Below are 20,804 nucleotides of genomic sequence, written 5' to 3' on the forward strand. Positions count from 1 at the left end.
TGCTGAGCGGGGCGCCTGGGCCACGAAGATGCATGAAGCGCGGTCAAGGAGCTTAGCAAATACCTCATGCACATGGAATTCTAACGCAGGCTGGCGAAGGTGGGCACTGGAAGAGAGGGGCTCAGGGTGGGGCTCCGTGGGTTCTCGGGGTGGGGTGGGGGGGTGGCATTTCAATTCCAGTCAGAGGAGGGAGGAGCAGGCCCTTGAAGGGAAGGTGGGATTAGGTGAGCACAGGTGGGGAAAGGGCATCCAAGGGGGTGGTCATGGTTTGAGCAAAGGCCCTGAAGACGGAAACTCAGAATGCAGCTGGCTCAGGACCAGTGGCTCTGCAAGTCAGGCATCCAGGGAGGCCTGCGGAAGGCCGTGGCGCAGAGCAGGGTGAGGGAGGCTCAGCTGTGGCTGGCCTGAAAGACGAGGCTGACGTTTAACAACATCTCAGACACCAGAAGTGACCTCACCACAGAACCACGTCCACTTCAATGGGCCACCGGTCACAGTAGGATGCAGTTTACAGAGAAGAGGGTGGTAGGTGGCCTTTATCCCCCTGCACTGCCTGCTACCTGTCCTAAAGCAAAGTATCCGCTTTAACCTCATACCTGCCTTCTTCAGGACAGGAGCCTAGAGAGGCACATCTGCTGAGTGGGGCCACTCTGACCTCTTGTCCCCTCACCTCTAGGAGAGACCACCTGATGGGAGCGGGAAGCAGGAGCTGTCCATTAAGACCGACCAAGCTGTGGGCTGACGAGCCGCTACACAGCGAGAGCCCCCAGCCCAGAGCGCTCAGCGTTTAGCAAAGGCTCTCATTTCTAGAGCCTACACTAAAGCCTCATGGGTGGGCCCCTGGTGGAAATAAGTCAACAGGCCTGAAAACACAGGCCTCCACTCTGCCTCTCCCCAGTCCTATTTCTCCTGCCCTGACTTCTCCCGTGGCCTGGAGGCTGTGCTCCTGCTTTGCTTCCCAGGACAGTCCCAAGGGCAGCAGCAGGTGGCCCGTGGCTTCATGAGCAGACGCAGCCCCAGGGCCAGGAGACAGCAAGGCCTCCTAAGGTCATTCCGAGCCACAGAGCCCTCACCTGCTCCCGGTGGGCGAGCTGTCGTCCTCGTAGCACTCCTCACTGCTGAAGTACTCCTGTTCCCCCAAGCAGCAGGGGTCCCTGAAGTAGCTGTGTATCTCTGGGTCTTCCCGGCAAATAGTTGGGAACTGCTCGTCTCCTGAGTCAGACCTGCAGTTGGGAGAGAGGGCCTGAGCAGCTGGGCGGGCGGCAGACAGCTCCTCCGGCTGTGCCTCGGCGGTGGCCACAGCGGCCCTGCCCAAGGCGCTCTGGCATCTCCCTGGGTGCTCCTGCCTCGAGTGGGGCTGGGTTGTTAATGCCTCTGGCAGTGGTGCTGTGTGTGTGTGTCTTGAGTGTGCGCACGCACGTACCAGGAAGGGGTTTCTCTCTCAGTGCCTTGATGATGCTAGTGCCATACCACTACCCCCAGAGGCCTGAGAACCAAAAGAGTAGATGTAGTTTGGAAATAGAGCAAGAAAATGGACCTAGAGACCTGCAGTGATGGGCTCCCAGGCCACCTGCTCGGATCCCTGTGCCTCCTTACCCCGGCCCAAGGTGCCTTCAGAGCCTGAAGCAAAGAGGGTCCCAACTTCACACTGCATCTGACCCAGGAAAGGGGACAGGAGTTTTGAGTACAGGGTCCCAGGGGAGGGAGACTCTCCCGGACAATGTCCACCACGTTTTCAAAGACAGCCCTGCCCCAGGACTGTCGTGATGTCTCCCTGAAACCCAGATGTCCTGGCCTCGGCCCTCAGGGAAGCCGGCCAGGCTCTGTGGCATCACTGCTCTCCAAACAGAGGACTGTGCTTCCTCCAAGCTCTTCACTCTCTCCCACCCTCCTCCAGCTCAAGTAACTTCTAACTTGAGATCATTAAACCAGGACATCTGTCCTCCCTGTCCCCAACACCATGACCATCCCACCCACAGTCCAACTGGGTTCAACAAACAGGGAGCAGGGTATACTACCCGTGGGTAGGGGGCTGCTCAGGACACAAAGGAGAAGGCCTGGCTCCTGGACTTCAGGAGGTGGGGGGTCATGCTTTTACAAAGCCTCCACAAGAGGCCTGACCCCAGACAGCAGCACGACTACCCAGCTCCACAGGCCAGGGGCTCTCCCAGCACCGCACTGAGGCCTGCGGGGCTATAGCTGTGGGCACGCTGCATGTGAACTTAGGTCCTTGGATGGTAACACAGTCTGTGCAGATATGGATCTGAAAGCTCTGCGCCCACAGCCCTGGGCTGTAACACCCTGCACTAGGCTAGCTGGCTCCCAGGGCTTTCTCATCTCTCAGCACTCAGAGAGGCCATCTGGTCCCACTTAGGACACACAGTATTTAACACATAAATACAGGCAATGAGCACATACCTAATATAAGTTTCATAATAGCGGGTTCTATCCAGGAAAGGCATAACATGGGAGGGAGGGAGAAGATAAAAGTTAAATATTTCTAGCAAAATTTAAAAAGCAAATATATCAAGCTACTCCCTAGAGCAGGGGTCGGCAAACTAGGGTTCATGGGCTGAATACAGGCCGTCACCTGTTTTTGCATGGCCCATAAGCTACAAACAGTTTTTATTCTTTTAAAGGACTGAAGCAAAATCAAAGGAAGAAAAATATTTCATCACACGTGAGTGCATGAAGTTCACATTTCAGTGTCCACAAATAAAGGTTTACCGGGACACAGCTGCAGCCGTGCGCTTACATATGATTTATGGCTGGCTTCTTGCTACGATAACAGAGGTGACTAGCTACAATAGAGACTCTATGAGGCTCCAACCCTAAAATATTTACTCTCTGGCCCTTTACAGGAAAAGTCTGCCAGTCCCTAAGTATGTGGTACAGTCGGGGAAGGTAGAGTTTGCAGCTGCTCCTGTGTTAAGGGGCATCGCGTAGAGCAGGATGCAGGGTGGCAGGTGGCCCTTTATCCTTTGGGTTCATCACATGGCCAGTGCCTGAAGAAGCTGTGACCTGGAGGCACTCACAGGTCCTAACACCAGTGCCCGCAGGGAGCCTCCCACCTGTGCCAGAGACGGGAGAAAGACCTGCCTTGGGCTGACACTACATTACCAAGAGCAAACACATCTTAAACGTTACCTTTTAATACTGGACCTTCTTTGAGGCTCACGGCCATGCTTGTGGAAGGAATGATGCCCATTTTCAGACACATGCTCAAGGTTCCCAATGCTGGGCTGTTTTCCAGGGGCAGCTTTGGACATATTGGCATTATTGAGATTGGCATTTGTTGAGCTGGGAACTTGCTTTCCTATGGAATTATGGTTATGATGGTTATGACACACCGAATTTCCTGCTGGAGGAAACAGCGGTTTCTCAGTATCACTTGCAGGTGGAATTGAAGGCCTTTGGACATGCAGGGGACGGTGGGTGGTATTGGTCTGCTGAAGGGAATCTCTCCTATCACTATTAACATGATTGACATGGTTTCCAAGCAGGGCACCATTTCTCTGCAAAATAATGGGAGACAACACCAGGTAATTTAACAAATATTTGATGCAGGCTAGCTATGTTAGGTAATTTCTTTTCTACATGAAAAACAAATTCTAGGTAAGCTCCATAGAATCCCTGTAAAACAATCTGAGTGTCTCAGTGACCAGGGTGACTGTGTGTGTCAGCTGGTCCCCCTGAAATGAGGAAGGTTACCGATTCCTGAGCTGGGGAGCCAGCGCTCGGCTGTCATTCAAGTGCACTCTTCCGGTTGCTCCAAGGTGAGCTGACTTTCGCCCAGCAGGGCTGTCGGCAGCCCCAATGGCTGAGGTTGGGCGGCAGGCAGGTCTCTGGGCCGGGGGCTGGGAAGTGGAGGGCCCGCTGGCAGATCAAAGAGCCGGCCCGGGGAAGAAGGGATAGGGAGGGCCAGCAGCTGCTAGAAGGACCCAGGATGCTCATCCACGCCGGCCAGTGGTTGTGACCAAGCTCCTCCGAAGTGGCCAGTGTGGGGCAGAGGGGCAAGCTCAGGGAGGGAGCAGGCCCGGCCCTAGAAGGGGGCTGCTGAACGGGGAGGGCCTGCAGGGGGGAGGGCATGGTCCACAAGCCCCTCTAGGCCCTGGGGCTGGTGTGCATTCTCCAGGCTCTTTGGCAGATCGTTAACTGCCCCAACTGGACTCCTGCCCCGCTATTTCCAAGTGGCCAGTGTGTAGCTAGGCGTGGAATAATTACTTTGAACACATCTTCTTCTTCTTCGCCTTTTGTTTCCTCCGGCTCATCATCTTGCAAATCACATGATATAGCACGCCGGATTTCTGGCCCAATGTCGTGCAGTGTCCTTAATCCCGCCTAGATCAATGAAAATGGCAAAACAGGTTAGACAACACGGGTGGCCTGGGCCCAGCCTGGGTCCTGGCTTTGCTCCTGCCTGATTCAGTTGTGGGAGGGGAAGGTTTCTCCAAAGGACAGTCCAGGGAACTGACCACTTGTTTGAATGTAACTGATGGTGTCCCTGCAGCCTCAGGGATGTAGGGTGTGGTCAGGAGTTCAAGATGGTCCTGGGCTGGGATGCTTGAGGCCAGTGACCGCCTTTTCAAATACCCCCACTCGCAGGGAACAGTGCTCGCTTACTAGTACTAGGGTCTGCCATGGCCAAGAGCCCAGGCCCATGTCTAAATGACTGTCTACAGAAGGATGGCCTGCAGAGCGCCATCTCCCGGAGCCTCGGAAAGGACGAGGAGCACGGCGCGGCTGTTTTACAGGGAGGGTGGCAAGCGCTCGCTGGCTGTGCCCAGGATGAGAAGCCTAGTGCAGGTGCCAGAGGGCAAGCAGACCAAGCAGCCAACCGGGCCACTGGTTCTGCTTCAAAGCCATGGGAACGAGGGAGGGACACAACACACTGCAGCCACCAGCACACTCAGGACCAGAACGCGATGGACAGACACGCACAGACCTGGGCTGCTGTGCAGGGCCAGGCTCCATGGCCATCTGTTGGCACCTGGGCCTGCAGCCTGTGCTCAGGCGGAGAACTCGCCAATGGTTGGGTCATCCTCTTAAAGACCACAACACACTGAAAGGGGCCCCAGCCTCTGGAGGCGGTGCCAGACCTGCCAGGTGACCCCTTCAGGCCCCTCGCGGACATTCTGCATTTCCCTGAGGCCCTCACAGCCGGCATTCCTCACCCTGGGCCCCTGGTTCCAGTGGGACAGGGCCTGGGAGAAGCCCTCCCATTGTACTTAATTTCTCTAGGGAAATATTCGAGATGCTTATGGACTACCTATGGGGGAGGGGTGGTTGCTGGCTCTGAGAAAATTATGATGTTTTGACCAACAATTTGAAGGAAAATGGCATGCTAATAGGGAGAGTACAGTTACTCTATCCTTGGACACAAAAAGACTGGCATCGGAAAGAGGCATTCCCTCCCTGTCCCCGGTCTAAGGTCACCCGTCCTGTACCCGGGTGGTACCCCCTCACCTGCCGGCCATCTGTCTACACCTCAGTAGCCACTAAAGGTGTGGAGAACATCTGAGGCCCTGGCTATGCAGGTCTCCATCTGCAGCTAACACCCCCCAGTGTGAGGGGGGGACCACTTCCCTGTCCTTCCTCCACAAGCCCCGGCAGCGGGTGGTACAGAGCACAGACAAAGCATGGTGACCACATTTGAGACACGCCCGGCAGTGGAGGGGGTGGGGGGGGAGGGGAGGAGGGGAGGGTGGCCCCCATCTTGCCAGATCCGGCAGGACCGAGCCCACGAGTGTGGGAACGCTCAGACCGGTCTTCTGCAGTCATATGGAACCGCCCAAGAGGCTCTCGTGAAAATGGCTTCGTTTGTAATAGCCCTCAGCCTACGAGAGGATCCTTTTAAAGATGGCACACCAGGCTGCGTCTGGTTTGAACCATTCTTTGCATACAGGAGCCCCAGACCTTTCCATTTTATGAACTGTGGGGGTGAACGAGCTGCCTGGAGTCAAAGCCTTAAGGTTCCCGGCTAAGAAGGCTATGGTCTCGCAGGGGAAGGACACACGTGTCCCAGGGCCAAACCCAGAACAGCTTGTGGTGTGGTCAGTGAGGCTGCCTCTCGCTCACCTGTCCCTCTGATCACAGGCACCAGACACACGCACTCAGACGTGCACACACGTACACCTACAAGCACACACATGTACATGCACACACACACACGTTCACTCTTTTCCTCTCTCAGGACCCCGCTTCCAGCACATCTGAGCCTGGGAAATCATCTGTCTTAGAGGCAGACCCACACCATTCTCAGGGAAACATCAAGAAGGCAACTCTAATGCCAAGTGGATGAAAACTCTTGTACAGCAGAGCCGCAGGCCTGGGCAGCAAGGTTGAGCCCAGTACTACTGAACAGCCTGCAATTCATCCAGGCAGTGTTCCGTAGGGCACAATTATCAAGGGAAGATAAACGAAGCCAGAGTTTCACCATCTGATTTTGGATCACTGCAAAGAAAGAGCTGTTACATATCTGAGGCTCCCAAACAAGAGACCAGGTTTGCGACACCCGCTTCCGTTGCCACAAAACACACACAGGTGACAATGCACCGAGTCAACATCCCCAGGTAAATTATGTACCTTCATCCATGTCCCAAGGCAGTGTGGGCCAGGAAAACTCTGTTTAAATAACAGCAGATAATCCTATTCACTGTCATTCAACTGACTGGACTAGGTCTGATTAGAAGAAATAGAAAACTATTTATTTGGATAATTTTTAACATCATCCTCTGTTGACGGGTTGACATTTCACTGAAATACACATATGACATAATTGCATAATAAAAACAAAAACTGTCTCCAGCATGTCTTCAATGATACACAAGATTAGGAGAGAGCAGTGAACAAACACAGGACAGAGAATTTGTTTGCAACATAAATCATGGAGGAAATTGAGAGGTGGCCCAAGAGGCCACGTCCAAAGACAAATAAGGACAACATATTTATTAAAGAGACATCAAAGGAGGAGAGAAAGCATCACTCTTCCCAGACAGGAAAGCAGAGGCTCAGAAATCATGATTATATTTTGCTTGCTCCACGCAGGAAGGAACACACCTTCTAAGAGTCAGAGACTGACTTTACTCTTTCACAGGGGATCTGAGGAAAGACAGACAGGGTGGGAGGGGGGAGGTACTATGGAGAGTAGGGGCATCTGCCAGGGTTGGGAATGAGGGAGACAGATGTTCCCAAAGTTGAATTGAAACGAAGCTTAAGCACAGCACCCTGAATTTATTACATATCACAAAACATGATAATGAAAAGTTTTCTAGCACACACATCAAGCTAAAAGGTAGCTTAGGCTGCTCCAAAAATTCCATAGGCACAAGTTCCAATTCCCAAAGTGCAGAAATCTATCTTAAACCCTTGAAAAATTTGTTTTTCACAGCCCTTAAAAAAAAAGAGAACATTTTTTTTCTTGAAATAAACACTTTACAATCAGTAAAATTATCTATTCTTTCATATGTCATATCTGTGTCTACCTCTATCAGCAAAATACTATTTTAAATTGAAATGTGGTCATTAGCATTTAAACCAACGCAATTAAAGCCATATAAAGTCATTCCATTAACATCACAGTAGAATTATGGTTTTGAATAAACACAGAATTTCTATAAAATATAAACATTATTGATTTGTTTTAAGATGTCCAATCATATAAAATATTAAACAGAATCAAGCCTAGTTTCTGGTTGATTTTTAAATGCTAGATGTTCTCATAAATATTTTTGTTAAAAAAAGAAATGTTGGCGCTTTGCCTGTAGACTGTTGCTCTAAATTTTAGACACCATTTAATTGGAATTTTATAGATATTTACTCTAGTGAATGATTAAGTCACCAAAAAAAAAAAAACCCCAAACTATAAAACCTCTAAATATTTCTGAAGCAATAGCATAAATGTATGATATTTTAACCTCAAGTAGGACCATTCATTTACCTTCCTTTCTCTTGCCCACTTTCAGGGTTAAGTTTTTCCTACCTGGTGCATCTGAAATGCTTTCACTGCCTGTCTCCCTAAGCTAGCGCCATCACTCACACCGGTCGCCTGCCAGCTCTCAGCACGTAGAAACGCCCAGGAACCCCTCCTGAACCTACACTGTAACAGTGCAGATAAGAGGTGTGAGTCTCCAGTCGGGACTGGGCCAGGCCATCCATCTTCGGGTATGAGTGCCAGGCTTTCAGGCTCCAGCCGAAGAGCAGAGCCCGGTCTCTATCACAGGCAGGCCTCCCGCAGCCAAGGCCGGCCCTGCTCGGTCATCTCGTTAAAAGCGAGTTCTGGTTAACCCTTTAGCAGGCTTCCGCCCCTACCCAATTAGAAGGGATCATTTTAGACTAGCTCCCTCGGCAGAAAGAACTGGAGATTAAATTCTCATAGCATACACCTGCTCATCTATAAGCCATCCCACCTCCCCTGCATCCCCACATGCACACACATCACACACAGGCACACCCCTTCTTTTGTCATTGCTCTCCACCAGGGAAAACGTGATGGTGTGGCCTTTGCGTCCATTATGAACAGTCCTCGAGTTATATATAAACATAAAGGGCTAGAATTACCAGGAAGGCATGCCCGTGAGTCATGCACAGTGATTCCGACCCTGGCTGCAAAGTCAGCTGTAACATTACCATGTAAGTTACCCTGGGGGTGGCACTCAGCTGTGTACATGGCGTTTGTTACCTTCATTTTGAAAGATTAAGGGAAGTTTAAAAAAATTACCTAAAGTGATCTATGACATTTCCCTGCAACTTAAAAAAAATTATCTAAAGCAATCTGTAACATTTCCTCTGATCTGACAGAGCTATCTGTTTTAGTTCCACCTTAATTCTTGGTTGTAGTTTTAACACCAGCATTGGAGAAATGCTTGCCAGTTTCCTGATAACAGAGAGAGTTTTACTTAAAATGTGGGCTTAGCAGAAGTCACAAATCGGGACCTATTCTGCTAGCATCTTTGTCACTGCAGTGTAACATACTTTATCCCACTACATCTTGGGAGGGAGGGCTGGGGAGGGGAGAGCCAAGATTACTCCCATTTGGCTAAGTGACCTGCCCACACTAGTGAAGGCTCAGCTAGGGATCGCGATGCCCAGTTCTGCTGTTCCAGTGACACCATGCCGCCCCACCTTTTTGGGTCTACGGGGAAGAGTGCCAGGATCCAGTTCCCACCATGCGCTCACTCACGACTGCAACCCCACGTGACTGTGGCTGCCACTCAATCAAGGTGAAACTTCTTACAACTAACTCAGCAGCACTCTTGTATCACGGCAATGACAGAAATCACCAGGTATCACGAAAACTGGTCCTACACTCAGCACATATCCTTGTCTCCACCGTGCCACTCTCAGGAGCTGAGATCCTTACAGACACTTCTCTCTCACACACGAATTCATACCACCATTCCTCCAGATCAGCACCGGCAGTGAGACATGGCTTGTGCAGTACAACTCTCAGCCTGAACGCTGGGGGCTCAGGCACCTCCGTGTATAGGTGAGTGGGCTGGGATTGGGGACGGGCCTGGGAGTTAGGGGACAGTTCAAGGTAGGGGCGGGAGATTAGAAAAAGGCTCCAGCACCCTTTTCCTTTGGGGGGGGGGATATGGGATCAATCCCCCAGAGCAGCAGTTCTCAAAGTGTGGCCCTAGGACTCTGGGGCCCCCTGAGACACCTTAAGGGGTCCAAGAGGTCATTGTGTTTTGCATAATAAGACAAGGATGCTCTCGGCCTTGTACGCTCTCATCCTCTCCGGAGAGCACAGTGGGGGTTTTCAAAGGCTGCATGAACCTTGGGGATCTCATCTCTCCGGCATCTTTGTGCTTGCATATTCTGCATTTTAAAAATCTCTGCTTTAATTCCTAATGTAGTAAATATTGATACATAAGGGTCCTCAATAATTCTTAAGAGCATAAAAGGTTCCTGAGACCAAAAAGTTGTAGAACTTGATGATAACCCGCCCTCAGACAGGCAACACCATCTTTTCCTGGAGCTGGGCTCTTCCCCCATCCCGGATTCCTGTGATTTCCCCCGACCTTTCTCTACTTTGGGAAGAAACATCCTTCTCATGGCTTCTCTGAGTTAGCCTTTAGCACGGGTTGCCTTCACTGTGCCTTAGAATGATGTGCCCTCCCATCACCCCAAACAGCCACCTCTCTCAGGGCTACAGTGTGCCAGGGAGAACTAATTTGTACAGGTAGCTACCCAACCAAGGAACCATGAGTGTTCGCAAGCTCCTGCCTGTGGATAACCAAGTGATACGTTTGGGCTAAAGAGGGCTACTAGGTGGGTGTTAGTCAATTACACGCCACAGTAATTAAGACCTTCTGCGATGACATCATGTAACTTTCCTTATTTTCAGTAATTCTATCGTCTCAAAGACTTTTGAAAATAATAATTACTATTCTTAGAGAGGAACGATCGCCTGCCTTTTAGAGAATCCAGTACCCAATAATCCTGTGGATCAACTGAAGTTTTAATTAGGTCACACCATAGAATAAGCTATTGAAGAAGAGCCTGAGGCCCGATCCTACATCTGTGTCCCTATGATGGATTCTGGCCTGCATTGTGTCTTCCATCCAGGAGCTTAAGAGTTTAGCACCATGGATTCTGGTGTTGGGCACCGAGTTTGCTGAGTCTGTCAATCTGACATATTAAACTTGACTTGTCTCTTACAACTTTTCTACGTTTAAAGCTACTCTTCTTTTAAGGTCCTAGGGAAAAGGACAGAGGTATCTGCAGTTTGACTGTGAACCAGGTTCCAGGGAAGCCTTGTTTCCCTTTCGAGCGAGGCGGGAGGTAGCCCCGACAACTTCTGGCTGTCCTTTACCAATTGGTCTCAGCCACCAGCCACCACCAGGGCCGTCACTCAGCACACAGCCAGGCCCACGTTGGGCAAGATTCTCACGTTCCATTTAGACCGTTCCATAAATCCTACCTAGACAGTTACTGTTTTCCAGTTTCTAATTTGGAAGGACTGTGCAGAAAGGCATGTGGAGACACCAGCCACATGGATTGCTTAGAGCTGTTCTGCTGAGGCTCTGGTGTATAGAGACTTAGATCTAGAAGACAGATGGTCACTGTGGGCCTCTGAGATGGGGTGACACAGACAGGGGGCGGGGGTGAGCACATACGCTCCCTTTAGTATTTAATAAACGACATCAGGGTTGGTCAGGGACAGAGGGATCGTTTGTGACAGTGGATAAACACCTTACCTGTGCCCATAGAGCTGACCAGCTTCTTTTTCAGGGATGATACACCACATACCTAATAACTGGTTTATCCCGGGCACTACCCGGTCAGAGCAGAGGTGGGCCTTCGGACCAGAATAGGCTCCCAGAGGTCCCTGCTACACCAGGCATTCGCCCTTTAGTTACTGAATCACAGAGGGGTTTGGTGCAGGGCTGGGATGTTAGCAGGGGGTGAGGACACTCAAAGTGCTGGGGGCCACAGCTGTCAACTAGCAGGTACAGCTGTGCTTCAACATTTTCACAGGGGTCACCCCCATGCCCACGTCACCACCCATGGTGCTGTGTGAAGAGGTCAACCCTGTTCTCTGGCCCCACGGACTCTGCTGTGAGAATCCAGAAAACCCACCACGAGCTCCTAGACTTAAGACAGTCTGCACACATGGGAACAGAATCGGGCGCCAGGCCTGTTTCCCAAGTGGAACAAAGGTCACAGCACAGAAGACATCACTGGAGCAGACCTCCAGGCTGGGAGGGACCCTCTCAGTCATGCATAGGACGGGCCTGGGGGACTTCTGCTAGCACCACTCTTCCCACTGGCTACACGGCTCCCCCACCCTGCCTGGCTGTGGATGAGCACAGCCAGGAGCCGGGCTTCCCCACATCCTGGGCCTCTCCACGCCCTGCACACACGCACACATGCACGCAGCCTCCAGTCTGCACAGACCAGGGCTTGTAACCCTTCTCTTCTCTAGACATTTCAGGAACTTCAAGGTTTTGCACTAAGGTTACTTTTGAATACCTCTGGGTATCTTGGGCTCAGCATCAGGTGTACTGACTCCTCAACTACTGCTTGGAATCAGCTGAGAATTTCAGAGGCGCCCCCCCCCCCACCCGAAGCAACTTCTTGTGCAAAAAAATCTACTTTTTGTAAGATGTGAGAAAACAACCTGAAGAGTTACTTCTGTTTACATCTTTATGCATTTCCTAGATATCTCAAGAAGGGGAGAATTCTCTTTCTCGATGGATCACTACAGAACAGAGAAGAGGTCAAAGAAAAACAAGAATTTCTTAAAGTTTTGGTAGTAAACAGGCATATGATATTATTATTGTTGTAGTCTTAATAATAAGCAATTATACGTTCAAAGTGCTTTACAATCACTTAGCTATTCCTCACAACAGCCCTGTGAGGTAGGTCGACATTATTACCCCCATTTTACAGATGGGGAAACTGAGGCACAGAGAGGTTAAGTGTCTTGCCCAAGGTCACACAGCAAGTGAACGCTGGAACTGGGACTAGAACCCAGGTTCCCTGACTCCCAGTGTCCTTGAAACTGGACCACACTGCTTCCAAAGAGGCATCCCCAGACTGGCTTTGAATTAAAGACGGACAATGTCGGATGAGGTTTGGGTGTGGTGGTATTTCCCGCGGACGCGTTAAGATGGAACCTGAGGTGTCGCCTGGGTTGGTTTGGGCATGCAGGTGTATGTGTTAGTTTAAATGGGGGTGTCTGAGCTTCCTGTCCTGTCCACATCTCCCTGCATCCTGCACTGGTCACTGCAGAGAGCGGAGCTGGATGGTCAGGAGGTCATGATGGACTGGCATATATAAAAGGAACTTTGTCAGCCCAGTGCCAAGGGGCCTGCCAGTCTTTGGTAGTTCAGGTAAACTAGGGATGCAGGACTTTGGAATGGAGTCAGCTGCCCACCTTACGCAGGTCTGTTTAATCTTTTTATTAATTTTTTTTTTTTTTTTTTTTTTTTTTACTGGCCAGCATCAGGAAGTTGTGTTCATTTCATTTCTCTGTGGAGCGGCTGCCCCCCTCCTTTGCTCTCTCTCACTCTTTCCCTTTCTCTGAGTCTCTGCTTGGAAGGGAAAACTGTTAAGCCTTGCTCGTTCCCTTTCATGAAAAGGAGCCACCACGAGCAGCGTCCACGACAGGAGACCACGGCTCCGCAGTTGAGCCACGGCCCTGCTTCCACCTTCCGGAGGAGTGCTTTGCTTGGAAGGGGTCTCTCTGGGGCCTTGGGTTTGCTTTTTCCTGCATTTCTCCCGAAATGCTGTTTCAGTAGAAATAAGCCCACTTGAGACTTTTCCCTTTCAAGGCCTTAGCCACAAACGCCTTCCGACTAACGAGCTTGGTGCTGTAGCTCAGGCAGAAAATTCTAAAGCATCCGTTCAAGCATCTGAAACAAATGAATCAGCCAGTGAAATCTCATCTGTTAGCATCTGTTCTTCTCTTAGATTAAAAAAGAAAAAAAAAAAAGCCTTTTTATGGCTTTAGACGGAACCATGCTTTTAAAAAAAAGACAAAAAATCTTGCTCATTTTTAGACTGAGGTGGCTAGATAACAGGTGTGGGATATTCTACAGGTTCAATGTTTGTGGAATATCCCATTTTCCTTTATCTTTATGCCCGAGCCTCTCCGAGGGGGCCACATCAAGGACTGAGAGTCATTTGATTCCGGTCCACCACCCACATTTCTACTGGGCCACCTACACCATCACCTGCCAGCTGGGGCTCAGGCTTCCACATTATAAAACCTAACCACCTAATTCTTTGCAAGCCGGAAATGACGGTCTCCTCCTTAAACCCAACTTCCAAACAGGTAAGGGAAAAAAAAAAAAAAAAAAAAAAAGAAAAGAAAAATCTATTCCTCTCAAGTCCTCCTGTCCTGAAGATGGGCAGACTCCCATCTGGGATGAGTGGGGAACAGTCTCCCCTCAGTCCACCAGCGTGTCTTTTGCAAAAAGGAAATCCTCGAACGTTGAAAGAAAAAGAAATGAACAAAACTTTCCCCACTCTGGGATCTTTTTTCTTTTTCTAATCCGTGAAATGCTGGACTAATTAGTGTCTGTATATTGCAGTCCTCATCTGGAAGATCTGATGAGGCATTACTATTTGCTGGGAAGGGGACAGCGTTTTCGTGGCTGCAGAGCTGTGTTCCTTTAATTACCTGCTCCTTGGGGAAATTTGCAGGTCACTGGGATGCAGCAACAATGGATGAAGAGCAAAGGCTGAGTCAAACTAAAGTGAATATGGCATGTAGGGGATGAGTGAGAGAAAAAAAAAAAAAAAAAAGCCTGATGCAGCTTCTCTCTGATTCCCTCTGGAGAGGGGCTGGAGAGAAGGCTGGCTTTAATGATGAAGACGGATGGACGGATGGAAACTGCACACTCATTCAGACCACAGAGGCCAGAGGACACCAGGTGCCAAGCTCCTACCCACACGTGGATCCAGGAGCTCCTCAAGCCACCCCGCTTCATGTAGAAGGGGCCCTGCAGTTGGTCTGAACAGAGGGAGACCAGATGGAGCCCACAGAGTTGATAACCAGAGTGCATCTGTGTGCCCTCTGAAACCATTCCAATGCGGGCGGCGGGGGGACAGAGAACGTGGACCAGCTCTGATCCTGCTCAGACAGACTGCACCCTATGCAGCACAAGCACGCACTGGCCTAGGTCTTGACTCCTGTGCTCACCTGACACCCACACTCCATTTTTCATTAGTAATTGGGCTTTCAGCCTCCCGGCACCCCTGGCACAGGGAGATGCAACTCATCCCACTTCTGGACAGGCCGTGCCCACCTTGGGGAGCTTTCCTGAGGATCTGTGTACTTATCCTAGCGCCACGGTTGATCCATTTCTCCTCCCACCGCCATCTGACCCCGCTTCCCTAACTGCCGCATCGTCATGTAATATTTCCTCAATGCAGAAAGGAAGTGCCTCGTCGTGCTAATTAAATGTAGAGTGACAAATCACATTTGAAGCCCTTTCTAGAGCACAGGAAGCCAAAAATGTAATGAGAACTATCCTTCACGGAAACAAAAATTTTCTGTTTTTAATGTTTGCTGCAGAATCAAATGCATTTTCAGAATGTATCTGTCAAGATTATGAACACAACTTAATTTACTAGGCTGGGTACTCAACATAAATTATAGTCACAGCCTCAACTCCCAATGGAACTGTGTGGAAATGTGTTGATATTGGCATCTAACTGGAGATATTTTAATTTCACCAAGGAAAGGAAAATTCTATAAACAACGAAATGAAAGAATGTCCAGGGGAAAAACATTATTGTGACACAATGTAACAGAGTCTTTTTAACCCACGATGTATACGTGTAGCTTCAGCATCATTTGAACTTTCAACTTAAACTCTCAGTGAAACCCACCCATGAAATGTGATTATTAATTACGTAGCCATGTGTTGTTGTTCAGGTTTTTAAAACATCCAAACACTATATCCAGCCACCAGAGCAAGCACCGAAGCCATCTAATTGGGAAGCCTTGGGGACTCAGTAAAGGTATAACCCTGTATCCAGATGGTCATCATATATGCCTTCCACAGAAAACAGAAGGGTCTCAGCACAACGCTACCTTGGTTACTGTAAATTACGACACAGCCATCCATGAAAGAGTATGTTTCCCCCTCCAGAAAAGTCATCAAGCCGCAAGAACTAGAATCTGAGAACAGCAAGCAGTTCCCTACAAGGAGGGGATCACGACACTCTGGAATTTGGCCCCCTAGTCCTCCAGGCCCAGCGCTGCTTTAGGGAAGAGCCTGCAGAAGCATGATTATCACTCCCTGCCCTTGCACCCAGTTTGGTCACGCCGCCCTCTAGAACGTATGGACCAGACCTGTTCAAAGTTTGCAAACACATCTTTTCAGTTTGCTTCTCTCTAAGTCTACTTGTGAGCTGTGATCAGGAGAAAGGCTGTCACTTGTAAACTGGATGGGTCAGAGGTGAAAGCTTTATTCAAATTCTGCAGGCTGAGATGGCAATCAGCTATTCAAGCCTGTGATTCACTGAACTCCCTCTAGGAGATGTGATCAGAGGAAGAAAGATCAGAAATTGTCTTTGGTCAGATTCAGCATCCATCCTTCCCCACCCCACCCCCCAGCGCCGTCTGGGCAGAGCCCAGGTTGCATCATGAATCAACAGGTCACTGTCACACAAGGTCATCTCCTAACCCGCCATATGCACACACCCCACCCCACTTCCTCCACGCATTCATTGTCATTCATGTTCATTCTCTCTCAGGGAGATCACAGACAAGCCTTCACTTTGGTAATTACCATCACTAAGAACACAAGACAATGCAGGGCATTTTCCCCCAGAAAAAAAGCAAAAGACTATTCCATGTTGAACCTTACCCGTACCAACAAGGCCCAGTTTAAGACAAATGGTGATAACAGGGACATAAAAGGCAAAAGTTCTTTATCTTATGCATAATGGACTCAACGTGCTCCGGACAGCAGAGATGACAGGGCTTTTGATTAATTTGGACAGTTGTTTCTGACAGCTTGCCAACCTCTGTAGTTCCATTCTTGTAGTCCTTAGCATCTTTTCCTCATTCCTTCTCCACTCTGCTTTCTCAGTCACAGCACTCACAGGCTTCCCTTCCTAGCCCCTCTTCATGCATGTCTCCACTGGGACTCCCTTTCCCCACACACCTGCTTCCCACCAGGGCTTTGGGCTTACCTAGGATTCTACACCCTTGAATGCATGGACCCTAGTTAGAACCAGAGGTTCCTGAAACCACATCCCCCCTCCAGGTGCCCGGGAGGGGCCCGGGCGGGGCCCGGGCGGGTGACAGGACCAGAGGCTGGCTGGGTCGAGAGAGAACAGCATTTGCACAGCAAGCCTCACGGCCATCAGGAGACAACACGCAGAGACAGACACACCGCACGCGCGCGCGCGCGCGCGCACACACACACACACACACACTCACACACGCACTAGGAGGTGATGGATGTTACTGAGATGGACCAAAAACCAACAAGCAGTGGGGTAAGAAACAAACAGAAACAAAACAAAGCACTTGCGTTCAGATGGAAAGCTGTTTCGTGGGCGGCTAGGGCCCGAGCCCGAGGCTGGGGGAAGGTGGGTGCCTGCTTGGAGGACGCTGCCTTTGGAGAAGCCTGGGGGAGACAAGGCATGAGGGCAGCTCTGGCTCCCCTCCCGCAAGGGATGTGCCTCGGCCACTGTCCTGGGGGCCCTGCCCCACGGGCCAGGCCACAGTGGACGCGGATGCAGGGGCACGCCAGAGAAAGCAGGGAGGGGGAGGCACTTACCTGGTGGCCCAGAAATGGCTAGTCCACATTTGGGGGAGTGTGCAGTATCTCAGTTTAAACAAAATCCTGGTGGTACTGCTCAACCATGAATAGTCAGCTCTCTAGTATTTCAAATAAGCTCGTAAAATCGTTAGTGAAAAAGAGAAAAAGACAAAACAACAATTCACCTGTAGGGCAATTGTGCTGTTCTTCGCGGGGTATTTTCCCACCAGTCCTTGTTCTTTCCGTTTCTTGAATTTCCTAAAGTAGTCCTGTATCAGGAAAGTGGCATAGAACTTCCCCACGGTTACCTCATCATCTAAACGGAGAGACCAGACAGAGCTCTCCCGAATCAGCATATTTGCAGCAAGAGCCTAAACACTCACTTCTGGCTGGGGCTGGGGGCTAGGGGCAGGGCAAGACGGGGCACGAGGCACTGAGCTCTCGCTTAGGACACGGGAGACTAAATCTAGCGAAAAGCAAGGTTGTACAAAGCAGTTAAGGCTCAAAATTAGAGTCAGTTAAATAAACTGATGCTCAAAATTGCAGAAAATAATACACTTGTCATGAGTTTAATAGAGCAGCATATTAGTAACACTATGAAGTGCCGTCTTGGTTACTGATTCAAAATAAAAACTACAAAACAAAAAAAGCCTTCATGGGTCATATTTTCACCCCTGCGCATAGGGATTTGCATGTGTAATTACCACGAATGCCCAGGACAATTAACCATCCAAATCCCAATGCCTGGAGATAAAGATAGAGACCTCAGAAAGGTGACAGACAGGCTTGGAAGGAGAGGACATTTCTGAAAAGTGGCTGCAGACCCAGATTTTCATGTGCCCCCTTAATTCTCTGCCAATAGCCTCCACATGTCATTTCTTGGTTTGTAATTCAGAACTGCTTGTTTTCGATACTGCAAGTGACAGCTCCAACTAACCTCAAAGTTGAGCTGACTTATTTCTGCTTTGTTCAGAAACAACCCCATCGTGTGTGGCTGGGGAGCTGGAACTCTGCCGAGCGTGATTAAAGGTGATGCATGAGGCAAAATAGGGGCTCTGGCTGTCTCCTGGGAAACCATCCTGGCAGTGCCCGCGTGCCCAGGAGTCTCCACAAGGCCTGCTCACCCCCACATCTGTCCAGGGCCCCCGGGGGTTACTGACCACGGTTCGCAGAGGCTGGGAGATAGGAACGGCTGCTGCCCTCAGGCTTTAGCACAGTTCCACTTGTGGCCAGGCTTCTCTCGCAACTTACGTGCCATCTTGGGTAAGGGGCTCGGACTCTCTGGGCTTGCGTTCTCACCCGTAAACAGGCCTAAGCCTCTCTGAGGAGAAGCTGTGAGGATTATGGGAGAAGAGGCCAGTAGAACACTCTGGGTGGTCCTAAGTGCCAGGGGGCGGGGGATGGTGAGCCATCAGAGTCACCATTATTTTACAACCCGCCAACAGTGGCATCCGTTGAAATGGATCATAGAGCATGACGGGGTGGGGGACACTGGGACCCTCCTGGGTGGGGTGTATTCTGTGGCCGTGAGGGGGGTATCCCCGTCTGGACACTGCTGGGCCATCCTGGGCTTCCCGCGGCCCCCAACTTCCTTGTCAGAAGCTACTCAGTGTTACTGTGTGAGAAGACGCCTGGCGGTGGTCAGCCTTGAGGAGTGTGTTGCATTCCTTCTAAACCCAAGCCCGGCAAGTCTGGGAACGGTATAGGGGCCACCAAAGTGAACCTAGGGCTTTGGGTAGATGTGAAACCAGGTCCCTCATCAGTCTCGGGCCAGTCCAAATGGTCTAACAACGTACTGTCCAGAGGCAGGAAGGTGACAGGGGAGTGGACAGAGGTTCCATGACTTGCCCCAGGCCAGGTGAGTTGGGATGTGGGACCCCTGGGCCTGGGCTCTCCTTCTTTACCCCACCACCTCCCTGCTCCACCACAAGGGCCACCTACTCCTTTGGGGCCGCCTCTCCTAGAGTACAAGTCTACCTCCCCACCAGGCTACATGCAGGAGGTGGACCGACTGCGGCCTGAGAATCCCAGGGGCAGCCAGCCTCTGCCAGCCAGGGTTTCCAGTCTTCTCTGTGGGCTCCCACGAAAAACACTGGCTGCACTCACAGAAGGCCCACCTCATCCCATGCTGGGATGCTTCCAGCAAAAGCAGGCCTAACCTTTCTCTCCCTTCCACCTGGATGGTGCTAACCTAGAGGGGCCAAGGGGGCTCCTGTGGGAGGGTCTTGGCTCTCCCTGGCCCAGAACCTGGGGGGCGGTGTACTCAGTGAAGAGAGCAGATCAGGTTTCTGCCCAAGGGGCAGCTCCAGGGCAGAGGTGCCCACCTAGGGCTCTACAGGGCAGGCCTCCCAAGGGTCACTTGGCCTTTTGCACTGAGATGCTGAGCTATTGAAACTGGGCCCAGGAAGAGTCTTAAGAACAGGGAAAGTCAAAGCTACAGCAGGTCAGAAAAGGAAGGAAGAGGAGTAAGTGCAGTGAGGCCGTCTGGGCTCAGGACGGCAGAGAGCGACGGGGTCGGCCCCAAGTGCTTCTCAGGGCAAAAGAGCCAAAGATCCAGGTCCGGGGCAAAGGCCCAAAGACAAAGAAGAGCCCCTGGGAGGAGGAGGGACTTCTAAAGGAGGGGGGAAGATCCACAAAATGGCAGGAGACTCTAGAGTAGAGGTGAGAACACGAGCAAGAGCCAGGTGGGAAATGAGACAGCTCAGCAGAGAGGCTGTCACCGTGGCCAAAGGCGCCGCGAGAGCCCGGAATTCTGGCCTGGGTTCCAGGCTCGTTCCTGAGTATCGCCTCATCAAGCTCGTGATGACCTCGGCGGGGAGTGGGGCTCACATCACCCCTGTGCTGGCAAAGCCTTCTAAGGTGGGCACCTACTCTGCTCTGTCACCAGGGCTGTAAGGGGCCCCCGAGTGACCCACATCAACCAGTCACAGGTGCAGGGCTGGCCTGGCTCAGTTTTCTGCCCTCTGACCAAGTTACAGTGGGCGGGACGCTGAGCCCCTCAGCCGTGGGAGCTACCCGTCCGCTGGCCCAGAGGGTCGTAAATATGCTCTCCTTTTCTAAGTGCCCCACGGTGTGGGAAAGGCTGGGACCCAGTGGTAAAAGAGGAAAAACAAAGAGGCAAGGGGTGAATGCAGATGCTACAACCCTGTGCAGGAACTCAACCAGAGTCTGTCCACCGAAGCCTGAAGTTACCACCTATGGAAGTTCAGTGACGAGAGCACTTATTTGAGATTCAACCTGGATAAGCTCCAGCACATCCACAACCCATGCCATGGAACTTCTGGAGTGTTCCATGCCTTATTGAGGCACTGTTTTTGTTCCAGGTTTCTCAGTGGTCTTACTGTCATTTTGGAAGAGATTAACCCTTGTCATCCTAACTCCCCAATCCATGCTAAGAAATAACAGAGAGAAAACCAGGGCCCGCTATTGGACCAAGAAAGCGGAAGACTATGTAGCCTTCGTGAGAAGGCCAGTAGGGCTAAAAGCTGATCAGTTTTTCCAAGGAAGGGAGCCAAATTCTGGACTTTTTTTCTGGTGAAATGAAAAGAAAGGAAGTTTCACAGTAATGCG

General features: G+C 50.8%; 1 protein-coding gene across 1 annotated transcript in view; it reads right to left on the bottom strand.

The window, feature by feature from the left end:
* CACNA1D (calcium voltage-gated channel subunit alpha1 D) overlaps nucleotides 1-20,804 on the bottom strand; it is a 321,680-nt gene that overhangs the window by 8,675 nt on the left and 292,201 nt on the right. Inside the window, exons 39-42 of the mRNA XM_082638784.1 lie at nucleotides 17,420-17,550; nucleotides 4,225-4,341; nucleotides 3,148-3,515; nucleotides 1,074-1,223 (exon numbers count right to left, since the gene is read on the bottom strand). Coding sequence (XP_082494910.1) covers nucleotides 1,074-1,223; nucleotides 3,148-3,515; nucleotides 4,225-4,341; nucleotides 17,420-17,550 — 766 coding nt within the window. The remainder of the gene's footprint in view (nucleotides 1-1,073; nucleotides 1,224-3,147; nucleotides 3,516-4,224; nucleotides 4,342-17,419; nucleotides 17,551-20,804) is intronic.

The sequence above is a fragment of the Mesoplodon mirus genome, assembly GCF_964341445.2.
Source record: "Mesoplodon mirus genome assembly, chromosome: 12".
Lineage (NCBI taxonomy): Eukaryota > Metazoa > Chordata > Mammalia > Artiodactyla > Ziphiidae > Mesoplodon > Mesoplodon mirus.